The sequence below is a fragment of the Cervus canadensis genome, chromosome 4 (assembly GCF_019320065.1).
Source record: "Cervus canadensis isolate Bull #8, Minnesota chromosome 4, ASM1932006v1, whole genome shotgun sequence".
NCBI classification, from domain to species: domain Eukaryota; kingdom Metazoa; phylum Chordata; class Mammalia; order Artiodactyla; family Cervidae; genus Cervus; species Cervus canadensis.
In genome coordinates this window covers 69,272,167-69,295,499 of record NC_057389.1, presented here as the reverse complement: position 1 = coordinate 69,295,499, position 23,333 = coordinate 69,272,167, and the positions used below count along the sequence as shown (strand labels likewise).

Sequence of the window (23,333 nt, the reverse complement as noted above, 5' to 3'; positions counted from 1 at the left end):
TGTTCTGATAGGTTTGATAAAATGTATACACCCATGCAACCATGACCACAGTGAAGATTTAGAACATTACCATGATGCCAGAAAGTTTCTTTGTGATCAGATCCAGTCAGTCTTTTTGCACCTCTTCACCCCCATCATCAATTTCAGGTTAAACAGTGATCTGCTTTCTGTTCATAGCACATTAGATTTACCTTTTTTAGAGTCTGTGTCCAGCTCAGCATAATGAGACTCATGTGTATTGATGTATGTATCGGTAATTCATTTTCTTAAAATAATATTATTGAGATTTAATTGGTGTATAGTAAACTACACAAAGTATACAGTTTGATAAGTTTTTCGTGTGTGTGTGTGTGTGTACACACACCTTTGAAACTATCCCTCTGGGTAGTTATCTTGAGGGTCAACAACATTGTTGTAGGTATTGAGAATTCATTCCTTTTTATTGCCAGTGGTATCCCATTGTTTGGATATAGCAGTTTGTTTATCCACTCATCTATTGATACACCTTTGGCTAGTTCTCAGGTCGGGCTATTCTAAACAAGCACTGTGTGTCCTTTGTGTGAATGCATTTGGTTGTATATTTAAGAGCAGAGTGGCGGTTTATGTGGGCAGCTTTACTTTTTAAGAAACATTCAGTCGCACCATTTTGCGTTCACATCAGAAATGTGTGAGAGTTTTAATTCTGCCACATCTTTGTCAACACTTGGTAGTGTCATCTTCTTAATTTAGCCATTTGACAGATGAGTAGTGGTATTTCATTGTGGTTTTAATGTGCATTTCAGTAATGATGGATGATATTGCACATCTTTTTATGTGCTTAGTTTTCTGTCTTGAGGAAGAAAGAGTGCTCAAAGCTTTTTTTAAATTGGGTTTGGTTTTTTTTTTTAATGTTGAAGTTCGTTTATCAAATTTTTGTTTTAATTGACTTATTGATTAACTCTTTTCTTTTTTTGGTTAAGAAATCTTGCTAAACAGTGTCGAAAAGATTTTGTTCTGAAATTTTTATAATTTTAGATTTCACATTTAGGTCTGTAGTCTATGTTGAATTAAGTTTTTTATGTACTATGTGAGGTAAGAGAGATGTGTTATTTATTTATTTATTTATTTATTATTGGCTGCACTGGATCTTCATTGCTGCGTGTAGGCTTTCTCTGGTTGCTGCGAATGGGCGTCTGGGTGTGGTGCATGGGCTTCTCCTTGGTTCCTCTTATTATAAGAGGATTCCATGATTCCTCTTACTGTAGAGCTCGGACTCTAGGGCTTGTGGGCTTCAGCAGTTGTAGCTCTCCAGCTCTAGAGCATGGGCTTAGTTGGGCTGCATTATGTGGAATCTTATGGACCAGGGATCAAATCCATGTCTCTTTCATTGGCAGGCAGATTCTTAACCGGTGGACCATAGGGAAATCCAAGGTTATTATTTTTGAATGCAGAAAATTTTACCCTAGTTTTAGTAGAGGTGAATAGAGTAAGCATAAAGGAGTCATTTCTTATTTGGCTCACCCTGTTTTCCTCTAGTAGAATGAACACACCATAACAGGTTACTCCACTTCAGTACTGGCTGCCAGTTATTCAACGTCAGGCAAGTAGATAGCTTCTTTTCAATGGTACTGTTGTACCATTCCCCTCACCTGATTTTTTTTTCCACAAGAGAAGTATATGTTTTATTTAGTCCAGTATATTAAAAATGTATCCACATATAATTAACACATTATTGACTGGGGAATTTTTGCAGAAGTTAATGCCCATGGTGTTACATTGTCTCCAGTCAATAATGACTCATACAATAATGTCTCCATACAAAAATGACTGAAATTTTTTCCATTCTTTTTTACTTGCCAGGTCTTCAAGCTGCAGTGTGTATTGACACTGACTACACACCTCAGTTTGGACTAGGCCCATTTTAAGTGTTCAGTATCCACCTGTACTTCCTCTGTTGCACCTGTGCTAAATCAGACCTTCCCTGTCACCCCTACATGACGAACGTTATAGCTGGAGCCAAATAACTGCACATATTTGAGGGGCCCCTCACCCACTTTTTTAGTATTCTTTATTTCTTGGAACAGTGATAATTTGTCTGCTAAGTTTTCCATATTCTAAATTTGGTTGCTATATCCTTAATGTATCCTTTTAACTTGTTCATCTATCCTCCATATTTCCCAGAAACTTGTAGTTAGATCTGGAGGCTGGGTTAGGTCAGGTCAGCTTTCTTTTGGCAAGAGTACTTTGTGGGGAATGTATACTTCCTATCACATCACATCAGCAAGCATGTGTTAAAATTTCTACTTAATAGTAACACTAAGATTGTTCAGTGGGTTCATGTTGTCATCCTGACCAGTCTTATAATGTTCTTTACTGTGATATTGTGATTTTAAATAAATACATATTTGGTCTTTGTCCAGTTTCTGGTACAGAACTCCTGAAACGCTTGAAATTTCCTAAATGATGAGAACTATAAAGGTGTTGGTCCTTTTTTTTTTTTTATGTTAATGAGATGACTTTTGGATCTACCTAAAGGATGGAAGCTGTTTGCCAGGAGAACCAATCATATGATTAAAGGGATTCATCTCCCCCTGACCTTTTTGGAGGGGAGAGTGCTAGAGGTTGGATTAGTCCTCAGTTGCCTGTGATCTAATCAATCGTGCCTAAGTAATGTGGCCTCCATTGAACCTCAAAAGGATGGGATTTGGAGAGCTTCTGGGTTGGTGAACACATAGAGATTAGGGGAATGTGACATGTAGAGAGAACCTGGAAGCTCTGAGCCCTTTCCCCATACCTTATTCTGTGTATTTCTTTTGTCTAGCTGTTCCTGAATTATATCCTTTTTTAGTAAACTGATGATCTAGTAAGTAAAATGACTCTCTGAGTTCTATGAGCCACTAGAGCAAGGTAATCGAACCCAGCCTTTGATGTATATAGCCAATTGGTCAGAAGTACAGATGACAACCTTGTCTTAAAACTGGTGTCTGAAAGAGTGGATGTGGAGGACAGCCTTATAGGACTGAACCCTTACTTAACCTGTGGAATCTGATATTACCTCCAAGTTGATAGTGTCAAAATGGAGTTGAACTGTAGGATACCAGCTGGTGTTGCTTTGTGGTGTGAGCAACCTCCCACCCCCACCCCATGCTGGAATTTGTGGTGTGGAAACCTTCCATCCCCACCCCATGCTGGAATTTCACGCATAATTGTGTACTCACTAACTCTCCACCTAATGGGTTACCACTGAGTGAATCCTCGTGTTTTATATTAATTTGTTTTTTTCTGTTTCCCAGGAATACATACCTGTTTTGTATGCAAGCAGAGTGGGGAAGATGTGAAAAGGTGCCTTCTGCCCTTATGTGGAAAGTTTTACCATGAAGAGTGCGTGCAGAAGTACCCACCCACCGTGATGCAGAATAAGGGCTTCCGGTGTTCCCTCCACATATGTACTACCTGCCACGCCGCCAATCCAGCCAGTGTTTCTGCGTCTAAAGGTATGTGTTTCTTGTGTGGGCCCATCTAATTACAGAACCTCAGCTTCATTGGCAGTGGATGTTTCCAGATGGAATCTATTTCTGTTATTTGTCTTCATGGCGTCTAGCTTTTGTCAGCGTACCAGCATTTACCGTGAGAGGTCAGAGAGTAATAGACACGTCTAGCAGCCACCACATTTTTACATGTGCTTTATGGAGCCCTGGCATTATGTAGTAGCTTTAAAATATTTATATATTTATGGCTGTGCTGAGTCTTCGTTGGCTTTGCACAGGTATCTCTAGTTGTGGCAGGCAGGGTCTGCTGTTCATTTCAGGGCACAGGCTTTCATTGCGGTGGTTTCTCGTTGCCAAGCACAGGCTCTAGGAGCATGGATGTCAGTAGTTGTGGCACACAGGCTCAGCGGTTGCAGCTCATATCCTCCAGAGTGCGGCTTCAGTAGCTGTGGAATGTGGGCTTGGTTGTTCCCTGGCATTTAGAATCTTCTCAGAACTAGGGATCAAATCTTTCCCTCGCATTGGCAGGTGAATTTTTATCCACTGCGCCACCAGGGAAGCCCAATAAATATTTGGAACTCAAGTGACATTTAGTTTGCAAAGGTGTTCTGCTGGACATCTTACTTACATTTTTTGACTGCACCATGCAGCTTGTGGGATCTTAGTTTCCCGACCAGGGATTGAATGTGTGCCCTGGGTAGTGAACATGCAGTGTCCTAACCACTGGACTGGTAGGGAATTCCCTCTGCTGGATATCCTCCTCCATTAGAACAAAATGTATTCTTCTCCTGTGGGCCCTGTATCTGTGGCTACCAGATGTGATATCATTCAGACATGATATAGGGCAGAATTTGTTTTGTGTTGATTGGTTTTATTTTTGAAAATGGAAATTCCTATCCTGAAAATATTTTCGTCTGTCATAGTTAGGCTAAGAGCTGAGCTTTCCAAACTGTATGTGGGCACAGGTAAACTCAAGTTTCTAAATTCTTTCTGTTTAGTAATAGTGGGTGTCTTACTGATTTCACTGAAAGCCAAATATTGTGTCTCTACTATTAAATCCTTATTTGCCCAAAGAGCCTCCCTTCTCCCAATGGGGACTGAGCAGGAAAAATGCAGCAGTGTTGACTTTTCTTTTAAGCAGAGTGGCAGTACCTTCTGTAAGAACATATATCTCAAGTGGGTTTGAGGTAGAGAGGTTCATTCATCTAGAAGAATCACAGAGTAAAAGTCAACAAAAGCAGCCATTAATGTTTCTTCCATCCGGTCTTTTAGTCTGATCATATACACACATACCACCACCATTTAGTCTGCAGTGGATTCCAGTTTCCAAAGAGTCAGGACAGTGGTTTGAGTAGGGCTTATCCTTGCTGAGGCAGGCTTGCTTACTGTTGTGGTGTCTTTGACTCCTTCAGGCTGTTTATTGTGTGGTTCCCATCTGAGCTTTTTCAGAGAGATTTGGGTGTTTATGATCTCTTGACCTAGTAATGCTTCCATTTATTTGTGTCATTTTCCTGGTGCTTGCAAATAGACTTGAATAACATTGCTTTTATACTTATGTTCACATTGTTTTTATACTTAATCTCTTTTTCTTTTGTCCCTCCCTGGTTTTTCTGCTTCTTGTATTTTTAGGTCGACTGATGCGCTGTGTCCGCTGCCCAGTGGCATACCATGCCAATGACTTTTGCCTGGCTGCTGGGTCAAAGATCCTTGCATCCAATAGCATCATCTGCCCTAATCACTTTACCCCCAGGCGTGGCTGCCGAAATCATGAGCATGTTAACGTTAGCTGGTGTTTTGTATGCTCCGAAGGTAAGACATAACTTGTTGATGTATGGATAGTGTAAAGAGAGATTAATTTAGCAGTGTTAACTTGCAACCAATACATAGTTTTCTTCACATTGCCACTAGAAAATATGTTGGGAAGTGATGTCCTGAATTACTGATAACAGTACAGTGGTTTTGTTCCCCACTAGGGAGAGGTTTTATTTTTGTTATTTTGATTAATGATTTAATTTTAACAAAATGATAAACAGTTGAAACAATTAAAAAGATTAAGAGAAAAGGAACAAAGTCATTCTTGGAAAATTTGAGAATGTGATCAAATGAATAAATTTAGGGGATATAATGTACAATATGGTGACTATAGTTAACAATACTATTTTTTTGAAAGTTGCTGGGAGATCAGATCTTAAATTCACACATACACACCCCTTAAAATTGTAACTGTTTGAAGTGTTTTTAGTTTTTGGCTGTGCTGGCTCTTTGTTGCTGCATGCTGTGCTCCCGCGTGGTGCACGGGCTTCTCGTTGCAGTGGCTCCTCTTGTTGTGGAGCCCAGGTTCAGTAGTTGCAGCGTGCGGACTCTAGAGCACACAGGTTTCAGTAGTTGTGGCACATGGGGCTTAGTTGGCCCGCGACATGTGGAATCTTCCTGAGCCAGGGGTCAAACTTGTGTCCCTGGTGCTGGCAAGTGGATTCTTAACCCCATCCCACCAGGGAAGTCCGTGAAGTATTGAATGTGTTATTGGGTATTATTGTGGTAATCTTTTCACAGTATATCTAAATGTCAAGTACATATATGTTGTTCACTTAAAATGTACACAATATTATATGTTAATTATATCTCAGTAAAGGTAGAGGCAAGTAAAAAATAAACTGGAAGTAAAAAAATAAGATAAGAAATTTTAAAAATCCTAAATAGCCCCAAGTCCTATATCAGAAAAAAACATTGCTTAATATTATGTCATAATACTCCAGACAGAGGTGCATATAAGCAGGTAGAAGGGGCAGATGTTTGGATAGAAATAGCTCTAAAAGATGGTGTTATATAATTGTGTGTGGGTTTTTTAAAATCAATTTTATGTTTAAAGGGGAATAAATAAGGGGAAAGTAAAAGGAATTTATGAACATCTATTAAATATTTCCTCACTGTGACATATGTTAGTTTCTATAAAGTTTTCTATGAAGGAAAAATAAGTTTTATGTCTTTATCTGTATCTCCCCCACATCCCCTACTTAAAACATACTTACTTCTCCTAATTTAGAGCAGAATCAATGTTATCCTTCTTAAACACAGCCTGATTTTTGCTAGTTATGTTAAGTGGAATATTTAGTACTCCACCAGTCTGTTTACTGTGGTGCTTATAGTTCTGAATTCCTTATTTCAATTTTTCTCTTAGTTGGCCGAACTTCTGAGAAGCACCCAGGAGGCCTGCATTTCTCTGCTTGAGACTGTTCAGCTTTTGCCTGTGTTCTAGAAGCACACATTGGGTTACTATAAGATTGTTGGCCGCTTGTTCTTTTTCTAAAACTTTTATGGATATTACTTTACTGTCTTTAGTGTTGAGGGTAGTACCAACACCCTCTTATCTAGTTTTTTATTTCCTTTTCAAATTGACTAAAATTTGTTGGTTAGTAATTTGAGGGAAACAATTTTCTTGACTTTTCTGTTTCTTAAGATCTACTTGTGATAAAATTGCATGAAAATTTGACTGGTTGCGAACATTCTGAGGGACTAATTTAAGAGTCAGCATTTGTATTTGAATTAGCATCCCTTTTTAAAGATTTGGATATGCTAAAGAGTGCTAAAGCCAAAAAAAGTTTTATGACTGCTTTATGTGATTGAAAATGGTCTATCAAGACTTTGTTGTTGTTGCTCTTAAGATTTATGTAACATGACAAGGGTTTGCATCAGGACATCCTCAAACTATGGTGCTAATATAGAATAAATAAAACAATATTAAATGCAATCATTTGGGTAGAAATGGAATTTTTATGTAGTTATGGATATTTTACTGCACAAAGGATTGTGCTGGATTTGGTTTTAGACATGTTAGCTTTGTGATTGTCTTGTATAAAATTTTATGGTATCATACTTTATTTTTGGCCTTTTAATATCTGTTCCTTATAAAACTGGTGAACACTGCTGCCTGTTTATCATTATACCACTTATCTTTTTGATTAGAAGAAAATTAAAGATAATTTTGGTATGTAATAACATTTAAATACAGCATTGTATAATCCTGCTCTTAGAATGAAAATAAACATCTGAGAGGCTGAAATGCAGGCTCCAAAACTTTCCCTGTTTCATGAAAATGGGGAGATAAAACAGCCTTAGCACTAGACGGTTTTTAATTACGTAAGTGGTATGAGAGGTTTCAAAAGTAGTGTGGTTTCTGTGTGATGGCAGTCTTAAGTTGTGGCATAGTAATGAATACCCAAGAAGACTTGGTAGCTGTAGCAGTGGCTCTGAAAATGTGAGCCATGAATCCTTGGGGAGTGGAGAGGACCCAGAGACACGTTCAGAAGCCTTCATGACATCTTAGCTCTTTTCATAATAATTCCTAGATGATACTTGCCTTTTTTACTTTGTTGACATTTGCACTGGCGGTGTATAGCCAGTAGTGAGTAACACTCCCAGCACCTTAGCACAGATCGAGGTGGTGGTTCTAAACTGTATAAGTAAAAGCAGTAACTGTGTTCGGTGTCATTTACCCACTAGCAGTGAAAACATGAAGTTTCACATAACAGTATCATTGATTTTATTTATTTAGTTTTTAAAATTATTTATTTATTTATTTGGCTGCGCTGGGTCTTAGTTGCAGCATGCGGGCTCTTTAGTTGCTGCATGTAGGATCTAGTTCCCTGAACAGGGATCGAACCCAGGCCCCTTGCATTGGGACCACAGAGGCTTAACCACTGGACCACCAGGGAAGTCCCACAATGTCCTTGATTTTAAAAAGTAAGTAAAATTTATTAAATCTCAACTCTCACGTAGACGTGGTTTTAGGTATACATAACACAGTTCTGTTGCATACTGATCATGATCTTAAGTTAAAGCATTCGTGTAATTGAGTTGCAATCTGAACTAGCTGCCTTGTTCGTGTGGAACACCATTTTTAGTCTTAAAAATTACCAAGAAACTATGGCTTTTCATTCTTGGATATTTGTCAGATATTTTCTTGGAATGGATAAAAATGAACATGTCAAAAAATAAAAATGAGCATGTCAATTCAAGGGAAAACAACATGACTAAGTGTTGCCAATGATAAAATTTGAGTTCTTTAGTGGAAATTAGAATTTTGAAAAACCTATACCTACTGACTCTGAGCTTAACGACTTCCTAGTATTTACTGATGAGATCATGGTGACACTAATAAACGTGACATTTTAGTAGTATGTAATGAAACAGGTCAGTATATGGGAAGTCTGGGACTTCCCTGGTGGTCTGTTGGCCCCATGCTCTCAGTGCATGGGCCCCAAATTCAATCCCCGTTCAGGGAGCTAGGTCCCACATGCCATAACTTGAGAGTTCACATGCCACAGTGAAGATTGGAGATCCAGTGTGCCACAACTAAGACCTTGTGAAGCCAAATAAATAGAAATAAGTATTAAAAATATTTGGAAGATCTCCCAGACTCAGCAAACTAATATTTTCCACAGGAACAATGCATGATGTTAAAAACCAGGCATATGTAAAGGATCCATTCAAAGTACAAGACAGATCAATGAATTTTAATGTAATAGTACTGAAAGTTTATTAATATAGTTTCAGAGTTGACACCAACTAAGGTTTACCCTGTGAGGTTTTAGTGTATAGTATCAAAGAAGGAGAATTACAGTACTCCTTTTTCTAACTGTTCATCTGTGAGAGACCAGATTTTCTTCACGTACATCAGCCAGACCACATTTTGCAACAAATTCAAATAAAAAAAATATTTGCAAAGAAGTATGATGGCCATTGGTCAAAATCATCAAAAGGTCTGCAAATAATAAGTGCTGAAGAGGATGTGGAGAAAAGGGAACTCTTCTACACTATTGGTGGAAATGTAAATTGGTGTATGGAGAACAGTATAGAGCGTTTACTCAAGTCGTGTCCGACTGTTTGTTACCCCATGGTTTGTAACCCACCAGGCTCCTCTGTCCATGGAATTTTCCAGGCAAGAAGAATGGATTGCCATTTCTTTTTCCACGGGATCTTCCTGACCCAGTGATCAAACCCGGGTCTCCTAGCATTGCAGGCAGAGTCTTTACTTTCTGAGGCACGTTCCTTATGAAATGAAAAATAGAGTTAATCATATGATCCAGCAGTCCCACTCCTGGGCATATGTCCAAAAAAAAAGATGAAAACTCTAATTTTAAAAGACACGTGCACCCCAATATTCATAGCAGCACTATTCACAATCACTAACTTATCCATAAAAGTGTTACTTACATTAACATAATAGGTTCATTGTTACTTCTTAATGAATTAATACTATTTTTAGCCCATATCAACAAAAGTTCACTGGGAATCTCCTTATTTTTCAACATTATAACATGTTCCTGGACGGAAGATTTTTCTACCAAGGCCATGTAATTGGCAAACTGTTTTATTAAAAGGCCTGAGAACTTTTGATTCCATTGTCTAAGATTATCCTGCTGTTACAAGACAAGGAAAGAGTAGTCTTAAGTCATTTTTTTTTGTCCATGTGTCGGAGAAAACTGAAGGTGGTTATCAGTGTTAGGGTAATAATATGGTAAATCATAAATTAGAAAGTAATCTATTCCTAGAATTCAAGAATCTGTTTACACTTTATTTTCTCTTACCTTCTTCCACCGAATATCACCTTTTCATCTTTTGGTTTCTTAAAATGGTTCATGTGATTTTCCTTCTTTTCTTCCTCTCTTTCTCCTGTGTGTTTCCTTTACTCCCACCAGACAGACCCTCCTGCTTGTCTCCCGTTCATCACCCAGAGTAATCCTGTCAGTTTCTTTCTTCGTACTCTCCCTTAGCTCATCCCGTTATGTCCTTCCCAGCAAAACTGTTGTGCTTGCCACCCTTGGCCTTTCTTCACTGGTTACTCTCCAGTCCAGATTTTTTTTCCCATGCCTTCTTTGAAGCCCTAATTCAAATGCCTTATTGTATATATTTTCTAGTTATCATGAATGTCAGGTAAGTAAAAGGAGGATTTTTTTTTTGTCTTTTTCTTACAAAGGCCATGTAATTGGCACATTGTTATTAAATTTTGACTCAGCAGGTAAATAAGCAGAGAGAGGAATGTTATAGAGGGTATTCCATTATTGGGGTGGTTAAATTCATGTGACTACTATGTCCTGTACTAAGACTGTTTATCCCATCTACAAAATGCACAAGGATAGCCAAATATGACTCTTGAGAGCATAGAGTACAGGCTATATGTGTTAAGTAACATGTTCTTGAAACTTGTTTTGTAGCAACAGAACCTCTTATGAAATGAAACCTTATTCTGAATCTGAACTCCAATGTACAAAACAGGAAATTTTCTCTAGTTGAAGCCAGAGTTGGGTCTTAAGAGCACATTTCTGGCCACAACAAAACAAATGCCCCAAAGCTTGTTTTATGGAGAAAAGGAAAGACACAGTAGAATCATTTGAGGATGGTGTCACAAAATCAAGTTTTTCATAGGTTTTTGTGGGAGAAGAAGCACAGTTACACAGGAAGACGCACATATACGTCTTGCTTACGGCTTTGTCCTTCGTTATCTCTTCAGGATGAAACTTGGAGTTACATGCTTGAGTCTAGCGTGTTTGAACCTGCTAGTTTCTGGCATGAGATAAATAAGGCATTTATTGTATTACTTACACGTGAAACCTCTTTACCTGAAATTCTTTATTATCTGTAACTGTGATGTTTCAGATTCAGATATGTAAACTGAGTCACTTTGAGTAAAAATCTTTTAAGAAGTGAAAATTCATTCTCATTGCAATGTATATAATTAATCTGATATCTGAAAACTTGGCAGGAGAGGGGCGATCTTATATCTAACTGAAGTTCAGGCAAAAAATCACAGTAGTATGTGTGATTTCTGTCACCAGTAAAAATCAGATACTATTGTTGTAGAAACCTTGTGTCCAGTCATTACTACTGCTAGGTCTTATTTGTGTGTTTCAGAGGACTGTATATAATTCTAATGTCTTGTTCTAACATTCTGATCATTTTACTCTTATGTTCTCTTATGTATTAATTTTATGCATTTATAAAGGTTATCCTGCAAAGGGCCCTTAAAGGGTTGTGAGAGAACCCAACCAAAAATGATTAAAAAGTGATTTAAAAAAAGAGAAAGAACTGACCTTATAGAGACTACTAATGTGCCAGACACTATGAGGCGATTTATTTTCTTATTTAGTTTTCAGATAGGTGTGATTATTTAGTGTTCATTGCAGAAAATATCTTACCATTGAAGAAGTTAAAGCTCAACAAGGAAAGTGGATTCCCTAGACTGATATATCCTAGAGTTCAAATCTGACATCACTTAAAGCTTGTGCTCTTTGTACTCTGGTCATTGTGTATCATTGATATTTATTTATAATGTGTTGTCTTTTAATGAAGAGGAAGAAGTTGGGGGGGGGGTTGTTTATATACATGACTTTTAGGGATTTACTTCTGCCCTCATTGCCGTAACCTAACTTTGCCAGTAAAATCTCATGATTTGCTATGACTCTTAACAGATCCCCAGGGGTATTGTTCAAGTACATTGGAGAGGGAATACTCTTATATAAAAGTCTTTGTAACTAACTAACTAAATTACTAAGCCCTTGACTGCAAGATAATTGGTTAGGAACTGAGCAAAACCTATTTCAGCTGGGTCCTTGTATGCAGCCTTGTGATTCTGAGTGCCAGATTTTTTGATTCCCACAGGAGGCAGCCTTCTGTGTTGTGATTCTTGCCCTGCTGCTTTTCATCGTGAATGCCTGAACATTGATATCCCTGAAGGAAACTGGTATTGCAATGACTGTAAGGCAGGCAAAAAGCCACATTACAGAGAAATTGTCTGGGTAAAAGTTGGAAGATACAGGTGAGTAAGCATGAAGGAGACTGACAGTTCTTTCACCAGCCTGTGTTTCTTGTGTTTAACTTTTTAAATAAATGGCCTAATTAAAGAAGGTTTACCCGCTCCCCCATTAACTTTCCATTACAAAAGAAAAAACTATATACTAAACTATATATCATCTGTAGAGCTTTATTAATGAAAACAAACCCATAATACCACAAACAGTGAAGGTGCATCGCTAACATTTTGGTATATTTACTTTCAGACACACCAATATATGCACCTTCAAAATAACTGACCTATTGTTATTTGTACCCAGTCGTGTGTGTTGCTTTTTCTTTTAAAATTACTTTTATCGCATATTGTTGATGTTTGGTCACTAAGTCATGTCCAGCTCTTTGTGACCCCGTGAATTGCAGTATGTCTGGCTTCCCTGTCCTTCCCTATCTCCTAGAGTTTGCTCAGATTTATGTCAATTGAGTTGGTGATGCCATCCAACCATCTCATCCTCTGTCGTCCCCTTCTCCTCCTGCCTTCAATCTTTCCCAGCATCAGGGTCTTTTCAAGTGAATTGGCTCTTTGCATCAAGTGGCCAAAGTTTCAGCATCAGTCCTTCCAGTGAATATTCAGAGTTGATTTCCTTTAGGGTTGACTGGTTTGATCTTGCAGTGCACAGGACTCTGAAGAGTCTTCTCTAGCACCACAGTTTGAAAGCATCAATTCTTCAGTGCTCAGCCTTCTAATGGTTCAACTCTTTTTTTTTTTTTTTTTGCTCAACTCTTATATCTGTACATGACTACTGAAAAAAACATAGCTTTGACTATATGGACTTTTGCTGGCAAAGTGATGTCTCTGCTTTTTAACAGCTGTCTAGATTTGTCATAGCTTTTCTTCCAAGGAACAAGTGTTTTTTAATTTCGTGGCTGCAGTCTGCTGGAGCCCAAGAAAAGAAAATTTGTCACTGTTTGCACTTTTCCCCCATCTATTTGCCATGAAGTGATGGGACCGGATGCTATGATCTTTTTCTGAATGTTGAGTTTTAAGCCAGCTTTTTCAGTCGCCCCTTTCACCCACATTAAGAGGCTCTTTAGTTCCTCTTTGTTTTCTGCCATTAAAGTACTATCATCTGCATATCTGAGGTTGTTGATGTTTCTCCCAGCAATCTTGATTCCTGCTTGTGAGTCATCCAGCCCGGAATTTCGCATGATGTTGAGTGCACAAAAAATACTATAGCATGCATGATTTTAGAGAAATACTTGTGTGTGTACCTCCCAGTTTAAAACAATAGCACCTTTGAGGCTCTCTCCCTGCCCTATCCGATCTTCTCTCCCCATCCCTTGAAGTAACTGCAGTACTGCATTTTGTGTTTTTTCTTTGCCTGACTGTATACGTTTACCATGTGTGTTTGATTGTGTGTTTTAGTCCTTTATATAAAGGAATTGTTGCCGTATTTTCTTGCAGCATGTTTTTTTATTTGCTCTTTTGCTCCTTAGATATTATGGTTAGTGCAGTGCTCTAGTTCATTCATATTTCACTATTCGAGAGTGTTCTTTTATGTTTACATGCAATGTGGTATATTTATTTATCCATTCTCATGTTTGAACTATGAACATTTTGTCAGTGTTTCTTGGTATATATGCACGGGAGTTTATTTACCGCATTCTCACAGTAGAATAGCATTGTCTTCCTAAAGGTTGTTGTTGTAATTTCTACGCTTGCTTTGCCAAGCTGGTGGGGGTGGGGTATTATTTGGGGTGTTTCATTTTTGTATACTTCTAATAATTTTTCAAAGTTGACTTCTTTAAAGGCCAATTTGTATTTTGTTATATAGTGTCCCACAGCTACTTCTATCATTCCCTTAATATTGAATATTTAAATTGTTTACAGATTTTCATTCTTTCAGATTTTCAATGAACACTGTAGTCATAAAGTTTTGTCCATGTCTCTAATTACTTCCTTTTATACATTCTTTGAAGTAGAACAGCAGTCTGAGGGCGTGTGTTTGGGTCTGTGAGCATGTGCATGAGGGTGGCATCTCCAGGCTTTTGGCGCATACTGCTTGTTTCTTCTCTAATTATATTGTAAGGATGCCCTGGGTCAGACATTAATGTGGGTTAGACACATTGCTATTCTTTATTCCGCTCTCCAAAGTAGGATTGTTTTTAGTGTCTTGCAGCCTTCTAGAGGTTTTCTTCCTTGTTTTCACATTTCCCAGATGGTGGCCAGCTGAGATCTGCCATCCTCGAGCTGTACCTTCCAATATTGACAAGATGAGACATGATGTAGGCGAGTTCCCTGTGCTCTTCTTTGGGTCTAATGACTATCTGTGGACTCACCAGGCCCGAGTCTTTCCCTACATGGAGGGGGATGTGAGCAGCAAGGATAAGATGGGCAAAGGAGTCGACGGGACATATAAAAAAGGTAACTTTACCCTTCTTGTTTCTTGAGCCAGCATAGGTCTCTGTTGCCTGAGTATCTGCTCTCTGTTCTATGCTCTGGAGCAGTATATGGCTGCAGCTATAGAATTTTGCAGACAAGTTGACCCATGTAAATCAGTATTTTTGAAGCTAACCTTTACTTAACTAGAATTTCCTTAAGGGATGTTTCTTATCAATCCTGTTTTATCAGCATCCCATCAAGTAAGTACTGGAGCTTTGGAACTGTTTTATAGAATAGACACTTCAGTTTGCTTGGCAAGGACCAGAATCTCTAGCAGAGCCACATTTGTTCCAAGGAGAGTTTTTTTGTTTTTTTTTTTAAGAAGAAATAAAATTCAACCAAAATTATAGAATAATATAAGATAGTGAAAGCACATAAATATTCTAAATCAGAGTTTTTTTTTAAGCTGGCCTAGCAGTGAAGGAGAAGGGGCCAGGAGATTCTGACAACGACATCTCTCCCTATTTAATGAGTAAGAGTTGCTTTGAGAATTCAGTGAGAAAATGTAAAAATCAGCCTGCAACGCATATAATTGGTATCCCATCAATGATAATTAGCTTCTTCCTTTAGCTGTCCTTTGAAAGGCAACACAAGTATCTCTTATTATTTGAATATGCTTGAACAGTGATGTGTATTATTTTGTCTGCATAGTGAGGTGAAGAGATTCTAAGCAGGTAGAACTTCTTAGATGGGGAATGAAGATGATGTACATAAGGAACAAGTTTGACAGAAGTTTTGTTTGCCTTACATTATTTCAAGGGTCCCACTTACCTGTTGGAATGTGCTTTCTGTGCAGATATGGGCTATCAGTACTAACACTACAGGAGTTTTGGTCTTGAGCCTTAGAGTCTCAGGTGGTCAAGGACCAAGTGACCAACATCTTTGCCTGTGTAGAGCTGGCCACCATCAAGGCTAGGGGCGAAGTTGGAGTGTAGGAAATATTACAAATCTGAGCCTGCTGAAGCTCTGCGATTCTGCCCTTTCTGTGCCTTGAACTTGGGCTGGCTGGATGCCTCTGCCTTTAAGGAACACATGGTTTTGTGGGAGGACACAGTCAAATGGTCGTTCTTTGAGAGTGTTGTGGCAGAAATGTGCATGGTGTGCTGTGGGAGCCAACGAAGAGGAAGCAAAACAGTGCTGAGGATGACAGTATGGAGGCCATGGATGACTCCTTTCTTAAGTGGTGCTTTCAAGATAATTACCATTTTTTGCTTGCCAGTCCCTGTTCAAAGTTTGTTTTCCCACTTTAAGTCTTTGAGGCAACCCTATAAATTAGATGCTATTATCTTTATCTTCTAATGAGGAAACTGAGGCACATAAAAGTTAAATTGGGAAAATTCTCTGGTGGTTAGGGCAGCGTGTTTTCACTGCTGAGGGGCCAAATTCAGTATCTGGTCAGGGAACTAAGCTCCTATGAGCTATATGGTGTAGCCAAAAGGAAGTTTAATTTGTTGCCCAAAGTCCCTGTGCCAGTAAGTGATATGGGAAGGTTTCATACTCTAGCAGTTGGACCCCAGAATCCAAACTCTTAACCACTACGCTGACTATGAAGAAGTTAACTTAAAATGTAACAAGAAGACAGGGAATGTAAAAGTGCACCTTGAGTCTAACATGATGAGTTAGTGATCTCCAAGTGTTTGGTATAGTTTAAGCATAGGGTTGGGTGAGTACCAGACTGTTTTACTGATAAGATAGGTTAGTTACATGGTCAGAACAGAGTTTTATAAGTCTCAGTCTGAGTAGAATTTCAGGACCATAGAAAATGAGAGGCTCTATGGCCAGAAATGTCAGTGAGGTGGCTGTTTTAGTGGTTTCAAGCAGAGATGATGTGACTGTCACAGGGACTAGTCCGTGGGGCGGAGAGGATGATGGGTACTAGATAGACAGTAAGTAGATCAGCTAGGTAGCACATGCCAAATAATAGGATGAAGGAAGGAGGGAACAACTGCAGGGAACATAAACTCCTGGATGGTAATGAGGAAATGGAGAAAGAAGGGGTGAATCAGAGGGAAGATTTTCTTTATTGTTTTGAGAGATCATGGGGAGAGCAACAAAGAAGAAACTGGGAAATTTTGGAATTCTACTGAGTTTTTAACCTGAATCAAGAGTAATGAATTAAAATTTTAAGTGGAGAAGAATGAGATTCTTAGGATTTTTGTTGGACTTTTCAAATACTCCAATCTTTTAAACATATGAAAGCGCAGGCCTGGAATGAAGATGAGCTGTGAAGATCTGTCTTTGTATTAGGGTTGTGTGTGTGTGTTTTAGTCACTCAGTCGTGTCTGACTCTTTGTGACCCCCATGGACTGCATCCTGTCAGGCTCCTCTCTCTATGGCATTCTCCAGGTAAGAATACTGGAGTGGGTTGCCGTGCCCTCCTCTAAAGGATCTTCACTACTCAGGGATCAAATCCAAGTCTCTTCTGTCTTCTGCATTGGCAGGCGGGTTCTTCACCACTGCTGCCACCTGGGAAGCTGTGTTAGGATAATCCCTGATATTTACAGAATGAGTTTTAGAAGAGTAGGCTAGGTGTTCCAGAGAACAGATAGAAAGAAAAAGAAAACTTCAAGTTTCATTTCTTCCAAAGGAACACAGTATGTTTTCTGGATACCTATGAGGCACGTTATTTGTGGAAGCAGAAAATTGGGGTCTGAGGAAAGGAATTAGGTTTCTAGGCAGTGACATTGCTGAATGGATACATCCTGGTTGTTGTTAGGAGATATCATATGTGAGGTTTTTCAGATTATTTAGCTATGTTTTTGTTTTGTTTTAAATTTGCCTCTGAAACTGGTTGTCCATATAGGGCCATTGAGTAATGTATGATGTTTTATTTTAATGCCATATATGAATACCCTGGGGACTAGGACTTACTTGAAAATAGAAATTGTATGTATGTCTCAGATTTTTGTCTAAAACATGAATTTTCTCCAACTTATAAGGGAGAAAAGGCAAAATAACTCTACTCAGAGATAAAGTGACTGTGCTGTATGTTTTCTTAGCTCTTCAGGAAGCTGCAGCAAGGTTTGAGGAGTTGAAGGCCCAAAAAGAGCTAAGACAACTGCAGGAAGATCGAAAGAATGACAAGAAGCCACCACCTTACAAACATATAAAGGTGAGAACAGACTTCAGGAGAGACCATGTGATGGCTTGCCCGCTTCCCACTCTTTGTTCATGGTGAGAACTGGAAGCACAAGCATAATCGCTTTTAGGTAGAGGCGTGAGCTTAAAGGAATACAAGAAAAAAGTGCCAGAGCACCGCTTCTAGCACATTGTTTGTATTGATACTTTATAAAATCAATTGTATGATGATACAGTTTTATTCTTGTTGCTCTGGAAAGTCTTTACATAAAGTGAATTGGAATAGATTCTGTTCACAATCAACATCTTGCATTTGGAACAGCAGGCACCAAGGAGCCATGATAAAAAATGAGAAACTGCCCTGAAAGAGTGTGAATAATACACATGATAATTTCTTCTGGTAATAGCTGATACTGAAGATATTTTAGGTGACTAGTATGACTAGAATTCCCAAAGTCACAAGAATTCATGTTAAGTGGACTTAGGTATGCTAGTCTGCTTGGTAAAAGAGTCGTTGTCATTTATCATCTGGGTCTGGTAGACCTTTTGTATTTTTATATCGTTAAGTCATTTTTATAAAGAATTTACAGAGGTAAAAATAAAGGAATAGTGAGGAACAAACTTATTAGAAATTTTAGTTAAGTATTTAGTAAGTACTAAAACATTTTTTTGAAAACCTTTTAATCAAGTTAGTTTTGGTGCTCAAATATCAGACCACATGAAAGAATGCTATAAGGTCTATTAACAAAATTCAATGATTTTTTTGGTGGTTTTTTTTTTTTTTTTTTTTTTTTTTTGAGTTTCTGAAGTCTGAGGTTTTCACTTAGAGATCAATTTCACCACCATTTTTAGAATCTAGTGTGTTTAAGTGTCCCAAATATTCTGTGGTACATTCCTAAACTAAAAAACTATTTGTTATTTATGTGAAATTCAGATTCAGTTGGATGTCCTAGATTTTTACTTGCTAAATCGAGCAATCCCACTAAAGGTATACTGAAAGATACTATCTCCCATCTTCTCTGCTTTCTGGAAAGATATTATAGTACTTTGGGTAATGCAGTGCAGAAACTAAACTGTGCCTGTTTCACTGTTGCGTCAGGCCTTTATGATTCCGTCATTCTTCCGCTTTCTTTCTCTTTTTTGTCTTTTTTAGAATAGTTGGGAATCATCGAGTAACAAAATGGGGTGATGAAATAGTAAAGAATTATGAGATACAGGAAAAGGAAACACTGAACATTTAGTGTTTAGAACACTAAAATTCCATAATGAAGCTTAGATTTATAAAATAGTGTAATGGATCTGCCTGGTAGTATGCAATATAGAAAGAGTTAAAATATCAATCCTTACAAATAGTTAAAACTATTGGAAAAGAAAAAAGAAACAAAACTTAAAATTGCATAGACTGAGAGTTAAATGGAGTTAATTGTTCATGGAGACATAACACTGAATTGTAGTTCATCCTCAAAAAAGGGGAAAGTAATTCCTGTTTCCACAGTCATAGATGTCACACATAACAGAAGTTAGGCACTTCAGGGTAGCTTGTCAACCATATTGAACCTGGGTATTGAGAGACCAACTAATGTCCTGTGTGTGATCTAATCACAAAATTTAGACACCACCTTCTTTCCTCCACCTTTAAAACAAAGATATATTTCCAGGGAAAAGATTAAACCAGGGGTTGGTAAACTATAGTCCCAACTCTGGCCTACCATACATGGTCCAGAAAAACTTTTTTTTTCTAACACATGAAGATTTTATGAAATTCAAATATTAGTTGTCCATAATTAAAGCTTTATTGGCACACAGCCATGCTTGTTCATGTACATGTGGTCTATTCCTTCTTTGGAGCTACAGTGACAGTTGAGCAACATGCACCAGAGATCTATGTCTTGAGAACATAAAATATTTACTATCTGACCCTTTACAGAAAAGGTTTGTCAATCCCTGGCCCAGAGTGAGTGTAAATGCTACAATTATATGTCTATGTTGTTCTTACTTAACCATGTATGGGGTTTTGTTCTTGCTTTATGTTATGTCAGGCAAGAAACTTATTTGAGATTAATATCAGTTTAGATCAGATGTCAGGGAAGAATGATTGAAACATACCCTTGTGTAGAAAAAAGGAGTAAAATGCAACTATTTTGGATGGAGAGTGTCAGGTAAAGATAACCTTGAATCAAGGTGAATATTCAGATGGCCCTAGGTGGGACGAGGTGATTGAGCTCAGCCCTGGTCTGCTGCCTTGGAGTTTGCCTTAGTAGGTCTGTGACCTGCAGTGGCATGTGGTGAGAGTGTTCCTCCGTTGACAAGCATTTGCCAGTATTTTGAAGAAGCTGGGAAGAGATCTGGCAGTGAGACTTACTGTCATTTTAAGTTGTTCTGGAGAACATTTGAAGACAGTGTATTTTTACACACAGATTGTAGATTATTCCCCACAACAGTCTTGCAATTTAGGTCTTGCAAGTAAAAATTAACTAATCAAATAATGCAATTCCTGAAGAATCAAATTTTACGTATAGGACAGATTTTTGAAGACTCGTGATTTGACTGTTCCCATTGAGATAATATCAAACAGAGGAAACTCATTCCTTTAATTTTATTGAAATATAGTTGATTTACAGTGTTGTGTTAATTTCTGTCTATAGCAAAATGAATCAGTTTTATATATATAGAACATGGGTTTTCATTTTGGTTTATCACAGGGTATTGAGTATCGTTCCCTGTGCTATATAGTAGAACCTTGTTGTGTATCCATTCTATATGTAATAGTTTGCATCTGCTAATCCCAGACTCTCAATCCCCCACCCCTGGCTATGGAGCTGGACATGTAGGGTCTTAGTTCCCCTACCAGGGATTGAACTACCGACCCCTGCTTTGAAAGTGTTGAGTCTCCCACTGGACCACCAGGGAAGTCCCCAGGACTCATTCTTATAGTGCACAAATCTCTCTCTATTGTGAAATGTCTACTTTTTTCCCACACTGTTGTTAGTATCTAATGGCTTCAGTATCACAGCAATTGGCCTTTGTTTTACCACACTGCATATTCAGTACTAGCACCATTAAAAATGAATGCTTAGGTGACATTGCTGTAGTCTATTAAAAAGATTTCAAGTTGTGATAGTCAGTTTTAAAGTATATCTTCACATATTGGAACTCAATTACTCAGAGACCTTTTCGTATTAAAGATTTACCACTTGAGAGGGTGAATTTTTTTTTTTTTTTAATATAGCAGCTAACGTGCTGCCACCATGTGGCAATAGCGGAAACTCAAGTTTACAATTGACTTCGCTTGTTTAGTTGCCCGGTTGTGTCCAACTGTTCTGTGATCCCATGGACTGTAGCCTGCCAGGCTCCTCTCTCCATGGATCTTCCAGGCAAGAATACTGGAGTGGATTGCCATTTTCTTCTCTAAGGGATATTCCCCGACCTGAGGATGGAACTCTTATCTCCAGAATTGGCAATCAGTTTCTTTACCACTGAGCCACCAGGGAAATCCAGGCTTGAAATTATGGATTCTTTTGAAATGATTTATTTTTAAATGTTTATTTAGACTGTGCTGGGTCTTCGTTGCTATGCAGGCTTTTCTCTGTCTTCATTGTGCATGGGCTTTCTCTAGTTGGGACAAGCAGGGGCTATTCTTCCTTTCAATGTGAGGGCTTCTCACTGTGGTGGCTTTGGCTTCTCTTGTTTTGGAGAAGAAGCGTGGGCTCTAGGCTGTGTAGGTTTCTGTAGTTGTGGCTCCCAGCTCTAGAGCACAGGCTCAATGGTTATGGTGCATGGACTTAGTTGCTCTGTGGCATGTGGGAGCTTTCCAGATCAGGGACCGAACCCATGTCTCCTGCACTGGCAGACAGATTCTTATGCACTGGGCCACTGGGGTAGCCCAGAGGTGATTTTTTTTTTTTTTTTCCTATTTGTGGTATTTATATTTTATATATTGAGTGAGGCTTTAATTTTTATATCAAACTGCCTAAATTCTTATTTCCTTCGCCTTTTTAATTGTGGTAAAAATATAGATTACATTGTTTTTTTTATCTTAACCATATTTAACTATACATTTCAGTGGCATTAAATGCATTCATGTTTATAACTATTGCCATTATCTCTTTGTATCTAAGTGGTATAAGTATTTGTCTGTTTTGACTGGCTTGTTTCGTTTAACATAATGACCTCCAGGTTTATCCATGTTGCGTATTGTGTGTCAAATTTCCTTCACTTTTAGGCTGAATAATACTCCGTTATTTTTACCACATTTTGCTCATCCATTCATGTGCTGGTGGACACTTGAGTTGTTGCCATATTTTAGATGTTGTGAATAATCCTGCTAACTCTTGATAATTTAGAATCGTGTAAAATGTGGTGTGCAACTTTAAAGAAATCTGCCTTCACAGGCCCTGAACTGTCCTGCGCTGACTTGCCTGCGTACTAGAGCGTGTGTTTCTCCTCCAGGTGAACCGGCCGATTGGCCGGGTGCAGATCTTCACTGCGGACTTGTCCGAGATTCCGCGTTGCAACTGTAAAGCCACGGACGAGAACCCCTGCGGCATAGACTCGGAGTGCATCAACCGCATGCTGCTGTACGAGTGCCACCCCACCGTGTGTCCCGCCGGAGGCCGCTGCCAGAACCAGTGCTTCACCAAGCGCCAGTATCCAGAGGTGGAGATTTTCCGCACACTGCAGAGGGGCTGGGGTCTTCGAACAAAAACCGATATTAAAAAGGTGAGGAAACTTAATCTTCAGTTTTTTTCCTTCTTTGCAATTGCTTAATACAAGTAATTCTTCTGATTAATATGAGAAAATTGGACATGGAGGAACATAATGAAGTGTAAGGATTATCCTATTATAATGTCTTGCCATATCCTTCCAAAATTTAGAGACTTGTAGAATAGATGGTCTCTTTTCTGTATGCAGTTCACTTATTGATCATGTTCACTATGAAGGAGGATGAAAAAAATGAGGGAAATTCATAGAGATACTATGGTTTTGTCCACTCATTTGTGGAAATCTTGGAACTTAAGAGAGGATAGAAAGAGTGTGATACAGGTGTTAATCATCAACTAATGAAATAAAGTTTATTTTTACTGAGAGAAAAATAGGTTTGGGTTCATTGAACATGAAAGAAAAGAGGATTAGGTCTTCTCTAATGAAAATGCAATAACATCTTCAACTTGAAACTTGGAAGGCCCTACAAATTTCTGATAAATAGATAGTATTATACAGTCTCTGAGTGGAATAAATCATATTTGACATTTGAATGTAATAAGTTTTACTCTGGTTATATTTTCTGAAGAATTTTATTGAAGTTTGTTTCTAGGAAAGGAGGTGAATATGAGTTGGTTGGTCTCTTTTAGTCATTTGCTGATTAACTATTGTATATCTCCTTTGTGCCAGGCATGTTGCTGTTTGATGCAGTGTTAAGTAAGAAAGACATGTTCCTTGCTTTCCTAAAGTTTACTTTCTAGATGGAGAGAGATATTGAACAAGTAATCACTCACTGTGGAAGCAGAAAGGGTTCTGTAGGCATGTGGCAAAGGGCCTGAAACTAGCTTATCTCTGAG

At 38.4% G+C, this 23,333-nt stretch overlaps 1 protein-coding gene across 7 annotated transcripts in view; it reads left to right on the top strand.

The window, feature by feature from the left end:
* Positions 1-23,333, top strand: part of NSD1 (nuclear receptor binding SET domain protein 1) — a 145,170-nt gene that overhangs the window by 105,723 nt on the left and 16,114 nt on the right. For all 7 annotated transcript variants that reach the window (XM_043465794.1, XM_043465789.1, XM_043465788.1 and 4 more), the window contains 6 exons: positions 3,273-3,473; positions 5,097-5,276; positions 12,126-12,282; positions 14,474-14,679; positions 17,697-17,809; positions 22,225-22,494. In XM_043465794.1, the coding sequence (XP_043321729.1) occupies positions 3,273-3,473; positions 5,097-5,276; positions 12,126-12,282; positions 14,474-14,679; positions 17,697-17,809; positions 22,225-22,494 (1,127 nt within the window). The remainder of the gene's footprint in view (positions 1-3,272; positions 3,474-5,096; positions 5,277-12,125; positions 12,283-14,473; positions 14,680-17,696; positions 17,810-22,224; positions 22,495-23,333) is intronic.